The sequence below is a fragment of the Ananas comosus genome, linkage group 23 (genome assembly GCF_001540865.1).
Source record: "Ananas comosus cultivar F153 linkage group 23, ASM154086v1, whole genome shotgun sequence".
Classification (NCBI taxonomy): domain Eukaryota; kingdom Viridiplantae; phylum Streptophyta; class Magnoliopsida; order Poales; family Bromeliaceae; genus Ananas; species Ananas comosus.
The window spans coordinates 6,463,469-6,481,122 of NC_033643.1; the positions used below are offsets into that span (position 1 = coordinate 6,463,469).

The 17,654-nt window shown below is 33.9% G+C and overlaps 1 protein-coding gene across 2 annotated transcripts; it reads right to left on the reverse strand.

Annotated features, from left to right (window-relative positions):
• LOC109728101 (T-complex protein 1 subunit gamma) lies at nucleotides 679–16,286 on the reverse strand. 2 transcript variants are annotated; one of them, XM_020258404.1, is made up of 14 exons: nucleotides 16,126–16,286; nucleotides 15,330–15,388; nucleotides 12,703–12,775; nucleotides 7,135–7,202; nucleotides 6,909–6,978; nucleotides 6,446–6,514; nucleotides 6,276–6,347; nucleotides 5,974–6,047; nucleotides 5,045–5,322; nucleotides 2,472–2,856; nucleotides 1,906–2,031; nucleotides 1,669–1,773; nucleotides 1,305–1,379; nucleotides 679–1,193 (listed from the first exon to the last, which is right to left on the reverse strand). In XM_020258404.1, the coding sequence occupies exons 1-14, from the start codon at nucleotides 16,148–16,150 to the stop codon at nucleotides 1,002–1,004; spliced, it is 1,671 nt and encodes a 556-aa protein (XP_020113993.1). In that variant the 5' UTR covers nucleotides 16,151–16,286; the 3' UTR covers nucleotides 679–1,001. The 2 variants fall into 2 exon arrangements, with proteins under 2 accessions (XP_020113993.1, XP_020113992.1); XM_020258403.1 differs by having other exon boundaries at nucleotides 15,330–15,391.

Genomic DNA, 17,654 nt, shown 5'->3' on the forward strand with positions numbered 1-17,654 from the left:
TCAACACGAGAGAGAGAGGCAAGGGATAAAATCTCAGCTCACACGATCATCGTAAAACATCTAGGAAACAGCGATAAGTCAAATTCGTCACTAGTGAAACTAAAACCAAACTTCACGTTTAGGAACCCTAAAGGTAAAGTCTGTCGAATATCCAGCGGACCCTGTAGCTACGTTAGTCGAACTTGGAGATGAAACATGATGAGCGAAAGAAAGGTGTGAGCTTCAACGGAGTGCCCCCACCCCCCCAGTACTTTCGCGATGAGCAGATTTGTAAGACTTAATTCCCGACCATTTGTCTTAACTGTGATAATGTCATGCAGAGATATTCATATCGAATCCGACGAGATCCAACAGCAAGAGATCAAGCCAACCTTCAGGTAAGAGATCAACATCAAGATTAGATTGGGGACCTAACTTTGATTATCAGAATTAAATATAAGCAACAGTCTAATCATACAGATAAATGAATGATTAGCAAGAATTAACCTACCTACTACAAAACATATTAGCAAAAGAACTGAGCAATGTTTAAGGGTATAATAAGCCCTAACCTTCAATCTTTTGCTCATGTTTCATCTAATTAACTAGATAATGACCTCAGAACAATTACAATTTGCGAGGTGAAACTAGAAGACCAGAAGCGCAGAGTTACAAGCAACAATCAGCTATCAAAAAACATAAAGGAAGAAATAAGCATCAAATATTGATATACCACCATCCTGATCCGTACCTAGAAATACAATCACAGTGATTAAACTGGAAATTGATGTGATACACATAGCACACTAATTCAAACATAATTCAGAAAAGTCACCGAAAACAAAAGGCAAATCCATTACACGAAGGGTTAATCGGCCTTCGAATCAAAACTTTCTCTAGAAATGTGCCGTACTTGATGCACGCAAAATCCCAAAATGGCAAATAAGTACTCTTGATCGGTGAGACAATAATTTAAAAGCCGTCTCATATGCGAGATCGCCAGATATTCATGCACATATAATTTACTCAGGTAGTATCTGTTCGTTGTCGGCATCTCCCTCTTCTTCTATCGTTGGTTTGTTGGGGGTTGGGCCGGCCCCAGGAGCCTGCTTTTTCTTTATGCCGCTGACAATATCATCAATCCTCAGAAGCATGCATGCAGCCTCGATGGCCGTCTTAAATGTTTGTGCCTTCACATTATATGAGTCCCAGATCTGCAAAAGATTACAAAAAAAAAAAGATTGATTTAGATGGAGGGAGGAAAAGCAAGCATGCACATGAACATGTGCGAGAGAGAGAGAGAGAGAGAGAGAGAGAGAGAGAACCTTGCGCTCTTTCATATCAACAATCTCACCGCTGCTCCCATCAATGCCAACCCATGCATTTTCACCATTAGCATGCTGAGGATTGGCCAAACAAGTTAAATTCTTATAGAAGTGTGCAGGCTAAAACATCCGAATAAAATCTAGAAACTCAACAAAAACTATGAAAAAAAACTATGAAAAGGGTCTGATTTGCACTAATAATAACAGTTGGAACATTACAAATTCCAAAATTACGATGTTATGACTGCCCTGTTGTGTGTAAGTTCCATCAATGTATTCGAACTAAACTGGGAATCACCAATCACATTTTTCAATAGCAATAAAAGAAAAGGCAAATTGTCAGAGGAAAAAACTATTCACTTGCCTTTCCTTGGAGTTGGGTCATTGTCCTGATGACATTCAAGCCGCAATTCTGAGCCAATGTTCGTGGAATGGCCTCAAAAGCTAGAGCAGCAGCTTCATAAGGCCACTGCAGAATTATCAAAAACACAAAAGGCACATCATATTACAACTCATAGGAGTATTATTAGCCAAAAATTATTTGGCGTATTCCACCATTAAGATGCATAAGAAAAATATTTACTAATAAAGGGTTAAATACCTTTTCGACGCCTTCAACGGAAGAACTCTTTTGTTTCAATGCTGCGGATACTGTCAACTCAGTAGCACCCCCTCCAGGGAGGAGCTTTGGGTTTTTCAGTATGTTTCGTGCCACAGACATTGCATCCTGTGAACGAGAAGTTAGCGTCAGCAAATTTTGTTTCACAGGAACATACTAGGGGTGATTACTAATCTAGTCCCAGAAATTTGACCCTTATTACAATTACATTCTCATACTATTAGGTTTTAAAAATTTAGTCCTGACATTTGCCTACCATCTAAAAATAAATAAATAAATAAAATTCTCCTCGACATTTTAACATTATAGTCCCTGAAAATTAGTCGTATCAGAATTACTGCTAGAACTTTCTACTAGAACCAGCCAAACTACCAAGCGAGAAAACTGTAAGGATAATGCTAATGTGGCATCTTTTTTCAGGCAGTAGAATAAAATAAGAACTTAAGGCTAACCTAATAAAAAACTGAAACTTTGATAGCGTAACTGAAATCAAGAGTCAAGTGTTAGGGACTAATTAGCAATTGATTATGATGCAGTAAATAATCTACCTGCAAGTTTCTCTCCACTTCATTCAAGAGATCCTTGCTCGCTCCTCTCAAAAGAACAGTGCATGCTTTCGGGTCCTTGCAGTCCACTATAAAAGAAAAGAACTCATCACCAATCTTCTTGACCTCAAAGAGGCCGGCTCCTGTCCCAACATCTGATTCTTGAAGTTCCTCTGGCCTGTTTACAATAACAGCTCCACAGGCCTTCGCAATCCTGTTATTGTCCGTCTTCCTCAATCTCCGGATAGCACTTACTCCAGCTTTGCTTAGATAATGGCATGCGAGTTCACTGAGCCCTTTCTCGGTTATCACCAAGTCGGGCTTGAATTTTAGTATCTGCATGCATAGATTCTGTATGTATTCCTCCTCCATCTTTAGCAGTACCTCCCTGCAACAAGGAATAGCTGTTAAGTTATATATTAATGAACACGAATTGATTGGTAAAGTAAAAAAAATCTACATTTGTTAAAATGCTCCTACATTCTATTATTGCGACATTTGATGGCAAATTAATGGTGCTTTTGTTTCCATTATGAATGTCAAATTAAAAATTAAGAACAGAAAGGGTAAAAAAAAAGGTTCAAGCAACTTGATGAGATTTAACTTTGATTTGTTATGTATCATTGTTTGATAATTCAGAACAGCTTTTGTTAGATGTTAAAGCAGTGCTGTCCATGGTAAGAAAGAAGATAACATGTAAGACATCATTTAGTAAACTTAAAGAACCCATTCTAAAAGCATGTCTCAACCATTATATTATTCATGGATATCATAATGTTTAGCTGGGCTCTCAAAACTTGAGAAGACTGACTCTACCAAGCTGTCCTCTACTTCCAAATCAGATGAGATGTAGTTCTACTAAAATAAATTCACTTCATATTTAACTCTACTTGCAGAAGCAAGAAATAATATCATTTAATTATACTAGAGTACTTTAGATATACAAGAAAAATTGTTGACGAGGAACTGAGAACAGACACAACTATTTGATTAAGTTAATTACTTGCACAGGCATCAATCAAACTACCACCACACATCTTCCCAGGGTTCATTTATTTATGTCATTATTACACAAAAAAAAACAAACATAAGAAAAGTACTCTAGTTTGATTCCATAAATGGAAGAGATGCAGAGAAACTGCTCATTAGCATGAGCACAATTAACAAGGTCTCCATGTCAGATGACCTAATAGGTATCTAATAGGATTAGGAATGAACCATGATGCATGGATAAACATGACTAATACAAGCCAGATCTGTGTTAGATACCGCACAGATCCTACATTTCCCAAATTTAGAAAACTACTCAGATACTCCAAGGGATATTTGAAGGATACATGAGTGATACAGGCAGGTGCCAGGATCCAAAATTTTATTATAGAAGTTATCAGGCTCATCATTTTGGATAACACTTGCATTATCAATTCATGGTAGATAAAACACAATTATCTGATAATCTTTCTTCGTTGATTAATGAAGCTCCTCTAACTTTTATACCTTTTCACAATTTAGTGAGTTTGTTTCTTCATCCAAATTATATTTCATATATTTACTACATATAAAAGAATTATTTTCAGAATAAATTTCTACAACTATATCCCCTTTTTTCTCATTTCCTAAGATATGTAGAATGTCTCATATCTGCATCCCATATCCATGTCTGTGCAACAAAGGTGATGAAACTTTGAGGCCCAATATTGCCTTCATAAGAAATTTTGTATAATATCTCCCATAACTCCATTAGCCTATGCAATTTGAATTCTTTCAAATAGCTAATTTTGGCTGATGCTTATGGATTAGTTTAATCAACAATCAATTAAATTTAAGATGGCAGCATGATTGAAGAAGCTTGCTCTTGCATATGGATAAAGGACCTAAAAACATCATGACAAGCAATGGCAATGCATGTAAAATCGTAAAAGGGGTATGTATCTGCTTGATGGCTATAGATAAATAACTCGTACAAAAAGAGCAAAAACTTATTATCATTAGCAATATAAACATCATGAAAATACAGAAAAGCTCCTAAGGTGGCAATGCAACATGAATGCTGCTAGCTAGCTACCTGGTAACATTGCTTCAAACTTGCGTAATTACTTAATTCAAAGATAAAATTCAATGAATCAACATATGATTTGATTGTTCGCAGCGCAAGTCACAATGACTATCTGATGAAGTGCAGCAAGCAAAAAAGCATTAATACTATACTGCTGTGAAAGCAGTAGTGTTCTCCATTTACACTAACCTAATATTGAAGAGATGACCGCTATGTTTCTACTCTTCTATTCTTTTATAAAGTGACTAAAGATTTCAAAGAAATACGCCAGGTCAATGCACAACTATAAAGAACCAAGAATAACATTTAAAGGAAGTCCCTGTTCAAAGCAACCTAAAAGCCAAACATCTGACAAAATAATAAAAAATAGGGGCAAAAAAGCTACTAAATAAGCAAGCAGTCATTCTTGAGAAAGTACTTTAGCAAGGAATCCTCCTAAAAGTTTCAATACAAATAAAGAAATCAGAGCAAGAGATTTTCAAGTGAAATTGATGAACTGAATAAAATTTGAAGTTCTTACCAATCTTCCTCCCTCACCAACTCAGCATTAGTTTGATTTTCACCTTTCTTATACTCGAGGGGACAATCGAGCAAAATTATGCGTGGATTCACTATCTTTCTTCTCATTTTTCCGGGGGCAACAACATCTTTATTAATCATGACTCCTTTAAGAACCTTCGAGTCCTCCAACTGCCCACCAGGAACCTTCTCGACTTTAATGTACTTCTTAATGTCCACTTCCCGCATACCTTGGCCGAGGTCAACACCGACTGTTGTGGTGGCATCAATAGCAAGGTCCTAGAAATGGTATGGAAAGAAACTGTTAGACGCAACATCAGAAGAAAAGATATGTAATCCATACATTGTTTAAAAAAGAGAGCTTGCATTATCTGAAAAATGAGAAACAGGGAAGAAACTTTTCACATATAAGTTGAACGAATCAACTCAAGTAGTAAATCTTCATATCCTATCATATCTTATTTGAGTAGCATGAGAGATTTTCATCATAACAATGTTGCTATATAGGAAAATAGAATGAAATTTTATTCTGGAAGTGAACCACCGGAAGACATAAATGACAAAAACATTCACTAGACATTATATACATAAAAGACACCAGGACTGGGAATGGCACTAAAGCGCACTGCGACTGGATGTGCAGTTAAGTGGAAGGAGAGGGACAAATTGCAATAAATTACATTCAGACCATTTCCACAAATAACCTATATAGGAGGGCAATTTACAAGAAGGAGAAAGCCCCAATAGTATAGGCAATTAAAGAAAACGTCAAATAGAAGATGCCATCTTCTTATTTTGCAAATAGACAATATCAGAAATGTATTACCAAAGAGAAAAGAGTGTGATCATCTTTCTTTAAAGCAAACTTCTACCATCAATACTACGAGAAGAAATGAAAATACTAAAGCTGATAGAACCAATAATACTCACAGCAATTAGGTCACCAAATTGTCCAGTAAATTTTGTACCAATACAACTTTTGACTAGACTTAGCAGCGTGGAACCTACATAATAAGTTCAAAGTAAATTGAGAAAATTGTCAAACAAAAATAAAAACTAAGAAAAACTAAGAAGTTAATATAAAGTTCTTTCAACACATCTAAAGATAAGAAAAAGAAAAAAGGACAGACATATAAAAAAGAAAAGGAAAAGGAGACAGAATAAACTGTTGCAATGTAAGAAAGAAAGTTGAAAATATTTGAGACTTAAAAATATCTTGATCTAGAACTTACGATCATTCACATCGACAGGCATCGCAATTTTGTCAAGAACAGCAATGGCATCCTCAAGAGCTTTGTTGTATGCTGAGAAGGCACAGTAAATGGTAACATATTAGATGAAAAGGTATTACTGACAGAAAAAGCAGAGAAAAAGAACCTTCCAGTCCATGGATCAGAAATACCTCGACAGATAACCGTAGGATGATAATTCTTGTCAATAAATGTTTCTGCTACATGAAGCATCTCGCCAGCTACAAGGTCAATTCCCAAACTCAGGTTAACACCATTAAAAATTTATTGAACAACCACACAGGATGGAGATTAACTAATAAAGAAAGCATCTGAAGCATAGAAAAGCGTAACTTAAATAACAAAGTAAAACCACCGCAAGGTAATCAATATAACTTTGTATAGTACTAAGGCATCAATATAACTTTGTATAGTACTAAGGCCTAATGATATCAGATAATCCAAATGAAAAAAAAAATCATTGTACTGCACTTAACAAAGTGACAAGTTATAAAAAGGACAGACCAAATGTATGACACAATTATGTATTCACTAATCTTTATTTATATTTGACAACCTACGCATGACATAGAAGATCCCTGTGACTAAAAGTAGAACAGAAGTATATGCACATACCAAGAACGATAACAGATGTTGTGCCATCTCCAACCTCTTCATCTTGTGTTCGGCTTAGCTCAATCATGGACTGCAAAGTTTACATACAAAAGCAAGGTATTAAGGCAAGCACAATAATTCAAGTCAATTGTACCACTGCAATATACTGCCAATTCTTAGAGCGAGGAGGCAAAAATAATCCATGAAAAGAGAGTTAACTACAGTAAATCCACCAAAAATTGCATACCTTTGCAGCAGGATGGGCAAGATCTAACTCACGTAGAATGGCATTTCCATCATTAGTAACCACGATTCCTGTAAAACAGCAAAATGATAGGCAGGCCGGCAAGGTAAGAAAGGCTAATGATGTATAACAAAAAGATAATAGCATATTGACTTATCTTTTCTGTTTGAATAGTCAAGAAATTCAAAGATATAGAGAAAAGCTTGTGCTAAGCTTTGAAACATTGCTGGTCATACAACAGAATCTAGCACGTTCAACCTAAGACAACACCACTAACAAGTCTGAATGCCAAAACAACGGAAAAGGTTTAGGCAGGAAGTTGCCCTTATCAAATCATACATACTATATATATACATATATGTATGTATATATATAGTATGTATGTATATATATAGAACTAGGTTGGAATATTATCAATAGCACCAAGCTATTGGTGCTATTAATTTTTTAGCCGTTGGATTGAGAAACGTGCGGTTAGGATGATGTGCGCCCCCTAGGGTTGAGTGGATGGTTGATTTAGTATAATCTAACTGGTAAAAATAATCAAAGGGTTAAATCTAACAGTGGAAAACTTGATAGCACCAAGCCCTTGGTGCTATCGATAGGATCCGACTATATATATATATATATACACATATATATATTGAGAGAGAGAGAGAGAGAGAGAGAGAGAGAGAGAGCTAGGCTCCTATACTATCAATAGTACCGGGGCTCCGGTACTATAGTTTCGTTTTCAACCTTAGAATGTTCAAATCAATGATCCATAGTTAAAAACTAATATAGGGTATTTGAAGTTTTTAGGAATAAAATTTCATATTTTTTCGACATAGTTTACTTTATGATCAAATCATTTCAAAATTGTCAATTTTCAATGCTATAGTACCCGGGCTCCGATACTATAGTCTCGTTTTCAACCTAAGAATGTTCAAATCAACAATCCATACAGTTAAAACTAATCTAAGGCATTTGAAGTTTTTAGGACTAAAATTTTATATTTTTTCGACATAGTTTACTTTATGATCAAATCATTTCAAATTGTCAATTTTCAATGGCTAGTATGGCGAGTTTGTAGTTTAACGGTGTAGAAGAATCTAAATTTATTCAAATTTTGATAGAAAATACTTTAAACTATCTAGATCAAGATCAACATCCTTGATCTTGAATTTAAAAGTTCTATCCTCAAATTTTAAAGATTGTTCAATTTCAACAGTTCATTTTGACATGATTTACTTAGTAAACGATGTCGAAAAAAATTAAAATTTTATTCCTAAGAACGTCATATACCTAAATCATATTTAACAGTGTGGATCGTTAATTTGAACATCCTAAGATCGAAAACAAGACTATAGTACAAGAACTCCGGTACTATAGATAGTCTAGTAGCCTAATTATATATATATATATGTATGTATATATATATATATATGTATATATATATATATATATATATATATATATATNTTTAATATAATTTGACCGCCATGTCGTTAAACTGAGCATTCAAATATAATATGACCGCTATGTCGTTAAACTGAGCATTTGATTTAATATGACCGCCATGTCGTTAAACTGAGCATTCAAATGTAATATGACCGCCATGTCGTTAAACTGAGCATTTAATATAATTTGACCGCCATGTCGTTAAACTGAGCATTCAAATGTAATTTGACCGCTATGTTGTTAAACTGAGCATTTGATTGTAATTTGACCGCCATGTCGTTAAACTGAGCATTTAAATGTAATTTGACCGCCATGTCGTTAAACTGAGCATTCAAATATAATTTGACCGCCATGTCGTTAAGCTGAGCATTCTAATATGATCGCTATATTTTTAAATTAAGCATTGAAAATTTAATTTAGATTAACCATGTCTCTAAATATGGATTTGAGCCACTAGCATATGAAATATTAACTGTGGCAAATTAGGGATCTTTGTTTTGAGAAAATTCTTCGAGACCTATAGATAAAAGTCGGGATAGAGTATCCATCTAGAATTTATTTAGATGATAGAATGCTAACCCAATTCAGAGTTGGCTATGCGTGGTGATCGAGGCAAAATAAACAAAGCCATTCTCGCAAGATGCAACACAATATAAAAAAAAAAAATGAAATGAGGAGATCAAATACTCAAGCATAATCCAAAGCATTCAACTATTGAGACTACAAAATATTGTTTCTTATTAGTGACAAACGAAAATAACATTCGTGACAAACAAAAATTAACAAAGAGAAGAAAAGAAGAAGTCAAATTTCAAATATTTGACGACGCTCCTCAAACAGCTCTATTAATCCTCGAAGACCAGTGGATTCTTTAGAATCATTACAACCTTCAATGGCTGCAGCATACTCTTTTTCTGCATCAACAACATCCTTTTGCAGTTCTTCTTCAGTCGGTGTTAGTTTCTTTAAGGAGTCATCAGCCACTTCGAGTCTAAGTGTCAATTCCGCTTCTGTACTTTTCAATTGCAATATACTCTCCTCTAGTTCTCTTATTTTCTCTCTAGTTTGTTGAAGCTCTAAAGAGACACTTTCAGTAGCTTGAAGGAGAGAACTTTTTGTACTGATGTAGGAAGCAAGTTTCCTTTTTCTTAGTGCCAGATTCTCATCAGCATTCACGAGTCGAACAGCTGGAATAAAATTCGGACTTGATTCTAGTTCTTCGATGGCCTCTGCATGGTCAAATATGTGTTTTACTCGCCTTTCCAATTCGGACGTATCGATCCCAAGTGAAGATGAGCATTGGCAATATTTTGATACTTCTTCTCGAGCTGATCTAAATTTGCGACGATTGAATGTCTTCATAATATCCATTATGTGATCAATCAAAAATGATTTGGCTACAATAGGTATCTCGCTTTGGGAATCTCCTGTGCCACTATCCAAATGAATACCGACATTCTCGTCAAGTGGCACATCCTAAAAAAAAAAGAGAGAAAAGAATAAAAATGAGAAAGAAAATGAGAAGAAGAAATGTTTGAATCTTACCATATCATCATTTTCAAGAGCTTCAGGTGGTGAAGGTGTAGGCTCGTAGTCCACTTCGTCGCCGTAAGGCGATAAAGCATCTCCCGGATCATTATTTGATTTTGACTCTACCGAAAAACCTGCGCACAAAAAGAGACAATAAAAATATACATAAGGGATGCCTTCATAGGGCATACTGTCTTTTATGTATTAAAAGAAACTTTGACAAAAAAAAAAAAAAAAGAAAAAAAAAAGAGGCCTTACTAGTTGATTTTAAATCGGTCTTCAAACGATCTCTCTTATGCGCCTCTATAGTCGAAATATCAACGACTCGTTCTCTTTTACCAAGTGAAGGCGATTCTATTATAGCTTCATCTTTGCTCTTCTCTACTATACTGTCATCTTCTTTAGCACCCTCATCCTAAACAATGGAGTTGCGGTGTAAAAGAAATAGTAAATACACCTAATGCATGACTACGAGAGCGATATGAAATAAAACTTGGGACAATTTTGAGAAATACATATATACCTCATAATGAGTCGGGCAAGCTTCCCTGAAAGATGACACTCCAATATCTGCAATATCTGTGAGCGGATCCTGTGACAAAAAGAACTATATGCTGATATTCGAAGCAAAATTGAAGATACATGCTACAGGGACTGTTTTGTAAAACAAAAAATAAGGAGTATTATGTAAAACGGGTTATAACATTTCCATTGTAATCCTAACTTATGCATTGTTATAGCCATGAATCCCTTGAGAGCAATTTTAGACCAAAAAGAAAGACCGAGAATATAGATTTGCATCAAAAAATCAAAGGAGAATGAAGCTGCAGGGACTGAAATGAAACTGCAGGGACTGAAATGATGCTGCAGGGACTGTTTCGTAAATACAGGGACCAAAATGTAAATGGGCCATAACATTTTCGTTATAGCTCCGATTTGCAAAATTTTTGTGGCTACAGATTTCTAACGAAACATTACACATTATTATCCATATCTTACCTCCTTCTTTAGTTGAGAATCAAATGCTTAATTTAAGACTAAAAGAAGGCATATGGATTTAACCGGAAAAATAAAATTACCTTTGGCGGCGAAGGTGTTGGAACCAATTCATCATCATATGGAGACACGTCGTCTTCAATAGACCCACTCCTTCCGATTTGTGATTCTATTGGTTAAGAACATATATATATATATGTATATATATATATGTATATGTATATATATATATATGTATATATATATATATATATATATATGTATATATATATATATATATATGTATGTATATTTATGTATATATATAGATATAAAACTAGGCTAGAATACTATCAATAGCACCAAGATATTGGTGCTATTGATTTTTTAGCCCTTAGATTGAGAAATGGGTGGTTAGGATGATGTGGGCCCCCTAGGGTTGAGTGAGTGGTTGGTTGAATAGTATAATCTAACGGGTAAAAATAATCAGAGGGTTAAATCTAACGGTGGAAAACTCGATAGCACCAAATCCTTGGTACTATCAATAGTATCCCAGCCAGACTCTATATATATATATGTATGTATATATATATATATATATATATATATATATATATATATGTATGTATATATATATATGTATGTATATATATATGCACATATGTATGTATGTATGTATATATCTATACATGTATGTATGTATGTACATATCTATACATGTATGTATATACATACATTTATATGTATGTGTATATGTATACATGTATGTATATANATGTATGTATATATATATATGTATGTATATATATATGCATACATGTATGTATGTACATGTATATACATGTATGTATGTATGTACATGTATATACATGTATGTATGTATGTACATGTCTATACATGTATGTATGTATGTACATATCTATACATGTATGTATGTATGTACATATCTATACATGTATGTATATACATACATTTATATGTATGTGTATATGTATACATGTATGTATATACATACATATATATGTATGTGTATATGTATACATGTATATACACAAATATATGTATGTATGTATATATATACATATTTATATACACAAATATATGTATGTATGTATGTACATGTATGTATGTATGTATGTATGTATATCTTAAAGGGACTAAGTACAGAAATCCACATAAGTGGGAATTTTCTGTTATGTAATAGATAAAAACAATATCAAACTTTTATCTTAATCTCTTTTTGTTTGGAAGTGCCAAATCGTTTGCCCCCAAGATCACTGTACTTGGGTAACCAACACATCCATAAATGATCCCTTACAGAGACAAAGTATTACATAAAATTGCCAAAACAAAGGCAGGGCAACATCTACTGTGGAATGGTGGAAAATTCTAATGAAGTTGGATCAAATTAATTAGGAAGTTTGCTTGATGCTTATGGTAATGCAATTAAAAAAAAAAGTTTTTAAGAAAATAGAGAAAGTAATACTAACAAGCCATGAACAGAGTTGCGCAGTAACAAACAATAAGGAGATAAAACCTAAAGCCTAATAGCATTATTATATTTATATAGAACAAAAAACTTGCCATAATTTCACAAAAGAATAGATAAGGAGATCTAATATTCACCTCCCCCAGCATCAAGCAACATCTTCAACATAGATCGAGGACCCAAGGTAGTACGAATGATGTCTGCAACAGCCTGTACAGCAAGTTGTACAATAAACAAAGCTAATTCAAAAACACAATTTCATTTAGGAGAAGTGTCTTATGGTTACCTTCTTCAATCATACTTATAACAGGACAAATCCACAACATTTTGATACCAATGATTGATTGCACAAAAGAAAGTTTGAAATGATCAAATGTACAGGTTATTTTAAATGCATGTGCCAAAAATTTACAATGACAAAGCTATCAAACTCCCAAATTATCTGTCTATGGCAGCAACTTAAGCATAACTTCAAAGTCCTTTCAGAAAAATCATTCCCCAGAGAGAGAAAATCGACCCACAAAGTTCTAAGAAAGAGAGAAAAAAGAGATGATGAAGAGGAATAAAAAAGGAAGAAAACAAGGAACAAGAGTAATGCACCAGGCTTTGCTTCATAATTCAGAGGAATAGATTAGATTATTGGAATTATGAAAGGTGTCAGTTAGCTCCAAATTATTAATTGAAAAGATACCTAGCTTAGGTAAGTCCTCTGGCCCAGTTTCAACTTCAGACTGATACCACAACAAACTAAATGGGATTATGGAAAGTATTTAGATTGAGAGGGAGCAACTTGATAAATCATACATGCGAGGCAAATAGATGTAGTCTGCTAAAACAGAAGTCACTACTTAACTTTTCAATGGTAGAGCGAAACCAAGAAGAACTAGCTAGCATCACCAGCACCAAAATGTAAAGGCACGTTTGGCTCAAAATAGGAATCAAAATAGAAATAGAAACTGGAATATACCGGAATAGAAAAATGAAAATAATGAAAACTCCTAATTTGTTTGATTCATAAAAGAAATTAGAAGTAAAATCATGTTCAAATCAAAATTTGAAGATTTAGATTTTAGTTAAAAATTTAAGTTTGCTATCCAAATTCATAATCAAAATTTGAATCCAAATTCGAATACACAAGTTGAACTTAAATTTGAATTTACAATTCAAATTCAAGTTCACAGTCAAAATTTAAATTTAGAGCTAAATTCAAACATCAAACTTATATTAGCATTTAAATTTGAACTTAAAAATTAAAATTTGAAATTTGAATCCATAATTCAAATTCAAATTTAAAATTATAATTTATTTAAAATTAAATATATGTCAATATTTGAGTTTGAATAACTATTAGTGAAAAAAGAGTTATTTTCTCATTCCCTCTCAGAAACAAAGGGAATCACTTCGGGGGGATTCAATTCCCAACTGGAATTGGACTACCGAATGCCAATCCCTCAAACCAAACACCAACTATAGGAATAGATCCAATCCAATTCCAAGCCTCAAATCCTTCAAACTACACATGCCCCCTGGCCGGAACAAAACAGAAAAGACCTCCAAGAAAAAAAAAGAAACTTGGTGAATTTGAATGAAGCTGATCTAAGCTTTGGGTCATTTGGGAATGATTACACAACTTTTAAAAATTTGGATTTTATTGCGTAACCTTTCAAATAGTTTAATTTGCCTTCTCAAAAGTAAGTGCATCCAGATATTTGTACATCATACCTTCTATTTTTTACAAATGCATCTTGTGTTCTTAATTCAATCACTCAATTTTAAACTTCAAAAAAAAAATAAAACTTACAAGATGGTAGAGATCAAGCAATTGGATGAAATGAGTGACAAATAAAGGTGTGTATGAATGTACAAATGCACTGGACGCACACAATAGTTTTCCAGAACTCATAAAAAACTAAAATCAAATAAAAAGAAAGTTTAGGTAGTAAAATCAAAATTCTAAGATTAGGTAGTTGTTCCCAAATGACCCAAGTTCAGATTAATTGCACACATTTTTACCAAAAAACTTTAACTGGGATCGTAGTTGCTGAAGTTAAGATGGATATCTGTGGAGCACTGCATATTGTTCGCTCCAAATTCCAAAGTTCTTAGCGGAAAGCACCCTATAATCTCATTTCATCCATGTAACAGAATTCAAAGTTCAGAATCAGTGAAAAGCATCAATCCGAAAACTACGCATCCAATTTATACTTAGTAAATACCATCTCAAAAATCCATTAGTAAGTCATTAACCACAAAACCAAAAGAGGTTTGTTTAAAACAGCATAAGTCATACAATAATACACTAATAAGCCAATTCCGATACGCAAAGGGAAAGAGATATAGCTACAAATGGAGAAAAAAATAGCGAATGGAAAATATTATACCTTCAAATACTAGATGGAAAGAAAACAGAAGCAATATGATTATCTTATCTAGTAAACCCAACAAATATAGAAAAGAAGGGGGGAAAAAGGTACAGGCAATCAAACCTGCACATCTCACAAAACACCACACGGGCAATACATATTACATGGAACATCAAAAGGTTAGTAAAAGGAGCTTCGCAAGTTATCTGGTCCAGAAACTAGGAATATAACAAAAGGGCATGAACCAAACTAATCTCAATACCAAACAGCCCCTCTATGCACCGCCAAATCCAAAACACCTCAAATTTAACAAGCTTCTTATGTATGTACAAAAACAGACGCAAACAAATTAACATATCTAGCGAGATTTAAGGAAAAAAGAAAAGGAAACGAAATCTAACCTTGGCAGCTTGGATGTTAGCATGGTGCACCTTACTACCGGATTCTCGCTTCAAAGAATCTTCTGTTCATCACAAATAGCGAAAACATCAGACAAACAAAACGCATCGGAAACCAAAAAGAGCAACGCTACCCCTACAGGCGTACACCCAATAAGTGGGTGTAAGATTTACACCTTACTCATCCAAAGGCCAACATTTTCACGCTAGTTATATCAAATCCTTTTAAAAAAGAAAAAAAAAATTAGAGACCCAACAAGGTGCCTAAACCCTTGGATGGGGGTGGGTGTAAGATTTACACCCCATTTTTTGGTGTACAACTTAGCATTTCTTAACACACACACAAAACAAATATAAATATGATAAACTGTACATAAACCAAACTTCATAGATAAATTTTTCTCAATTAAAACCCTAGAAATTAAAAAGAAAAAAAAACCCTAGAGATTCCCAAATAAACAACCCAACGTCCAAGATCACTAAGAAGAGAAGGAACCTTTACTGGTGATCTATCAAGCAGCGGTCTTAATAAACCCTAAAGTTAGAAATTGTTCTTAGAATACTACAAGCGACCCACAAAGATGAAACAACAAAATATAAAAAAATAAAAAAATAAAAAGTTTGTCGATCGAGCAAGAGATCATCAAAGATCGTTCCCAAGCAGAAAATGGATGAAACCCTAGCCGTTCGAGATGGTGATCGCATCACTGGATCATGGAGAACGATGGAGACATGGATCCGAAGTGCAAAAAAACCCTAGAAAACCTCAAATGCAGGGGCGGTAGAGAGAGAAGCTTACTGAGGACGAGTACTGGGGCGTGCATTGCGACAGGAGAGAGAGAGAGAGAGAGAGAGAGAGAGCGAGAGAGGAGTGGCGAGAAGTAGCCGCTCCTCTGGAGGACGGGCGAGGGCGTGCGACAGAGGAGTGACGAGAGAGGAGTGGCGAAAGCGAGAGAGGACGGGCGAGGGTTTTGAGGGACGGGCGAGGGTTCCGCTCCTCTGGAGAGTTCCAGATAGGGATGTCAGTACCCGAAATATTATCCGAATCCGAATCGGAACCCGAACCCGAACGAGATGGATTTATCCGAACTAAACGGGTATTATATGGTTATGGGTATAGAAAATAAAAATCCAACGGATATGAATACGAAAATGAATTTTGTATTTATCCGATTCAAACTCGAACCCGAGTCGCACCCAAATAAATTATATATATACATAATTTATTTTTATTTATTTATATGATATATAAAATATTTAATAATTTATATTCCTTAAATTTTCATCCAACAGTATGGATTTGTAAAACCCGTTGTGTTTGGGTTCGGATTCGGATTTCGGATTTTTGGTCGGGTACGGATATAATTATGGATTTTTAAAACCCGCCGTGTTCAGGTCCGGGTTCGAATTTTAATTTGGCTTTCAGATTCGGATTCGAATTTTTGAAAATCCGACCCAAACCTGACCCGTTGACATCCCTAGTTCGAGACCTTTTATTATTGTTTCCTGGGTTCTCGTTTTGACAAATTTTTGCAAATGCCTCTAAAACTTTACCAATAATCCTCTAAAATTTTAAATAGGCTAAATCATCAAAAATCTCTAGTAAATATCTTTTTTTACTTTTTCTTTTTAACTTTTAAAAATTTATATTTTTTGCTCTTTTAAAATTTTAAAAATATTTTCAGAGCAATACGGCGTTAATTGAGAGGACAAAATAACCAAATTGCTTTTACTTGTCTTATAACAAAAAAAATAATATTTTTAATATATTTTTATCATTTTGAATAGTATTTTCGGTATAAATTATAAAAAAATGGATAGAATAATAATAAAATCCTAATAGAGAGGGAGGTTAAATGCAAGAAAAATTGGGGGGATAAAATGTAGATTTTTAAAATATAGAGAGGAAAAGTGAAAAAATAGGTATTGATAAGAAGATTTTCTGTAATTTAGCCTTTTAGATTTTATAAATTTCTTTCTAAGCTCAGATGGGTATTAAATGCCAATTCTACCCTTATACGATTTATTAAATATGCTTTTTAACACTTTTAAAGCACTGTAAATTTTGAAACCTAATCAGAATAATAAATTAAAATTTAAAATTGTCCCCAAATTTCACTGGGCATAAGAATTAAAATCCAAAACCGAACCGAATAAAAAAATAAGAACCCATACACGAAACTAAAGAATTGAACCAGACTATTTAATATACTAAATATAAAATTAAATCATATACAAATATAATTAACTATTCAAAAATATATATTTATATATAATATATTTTTATATGGGTTTGGTTTCAAGGTTAGGTTCAAATTTAGATTCAAC

Excerpts from the sequence above, each read along its gene's own strand:
- LOC109728101 (XM_020258403.1), bottom strand. The coding sequence starts at position 16,150 with ATGCACGCCCCAGTACTCGTCCTCA. Across the intron at positions 6,348-6,445 it reads TCCTACGGTTATCTGTCGAG|CATACAACAAAGCTCTTGAG; the intron begins GTATTTCTGATC and ends GTGCCTTCTCAG. Across the intron at positions 2,857-5,044 it reads TTGGTGAGGGAGGAAGATTG|GGAGGTACTGCTAAAGATGG; the intron begins GTAAGAACTTCA and ends TCCTTGTTGCAG.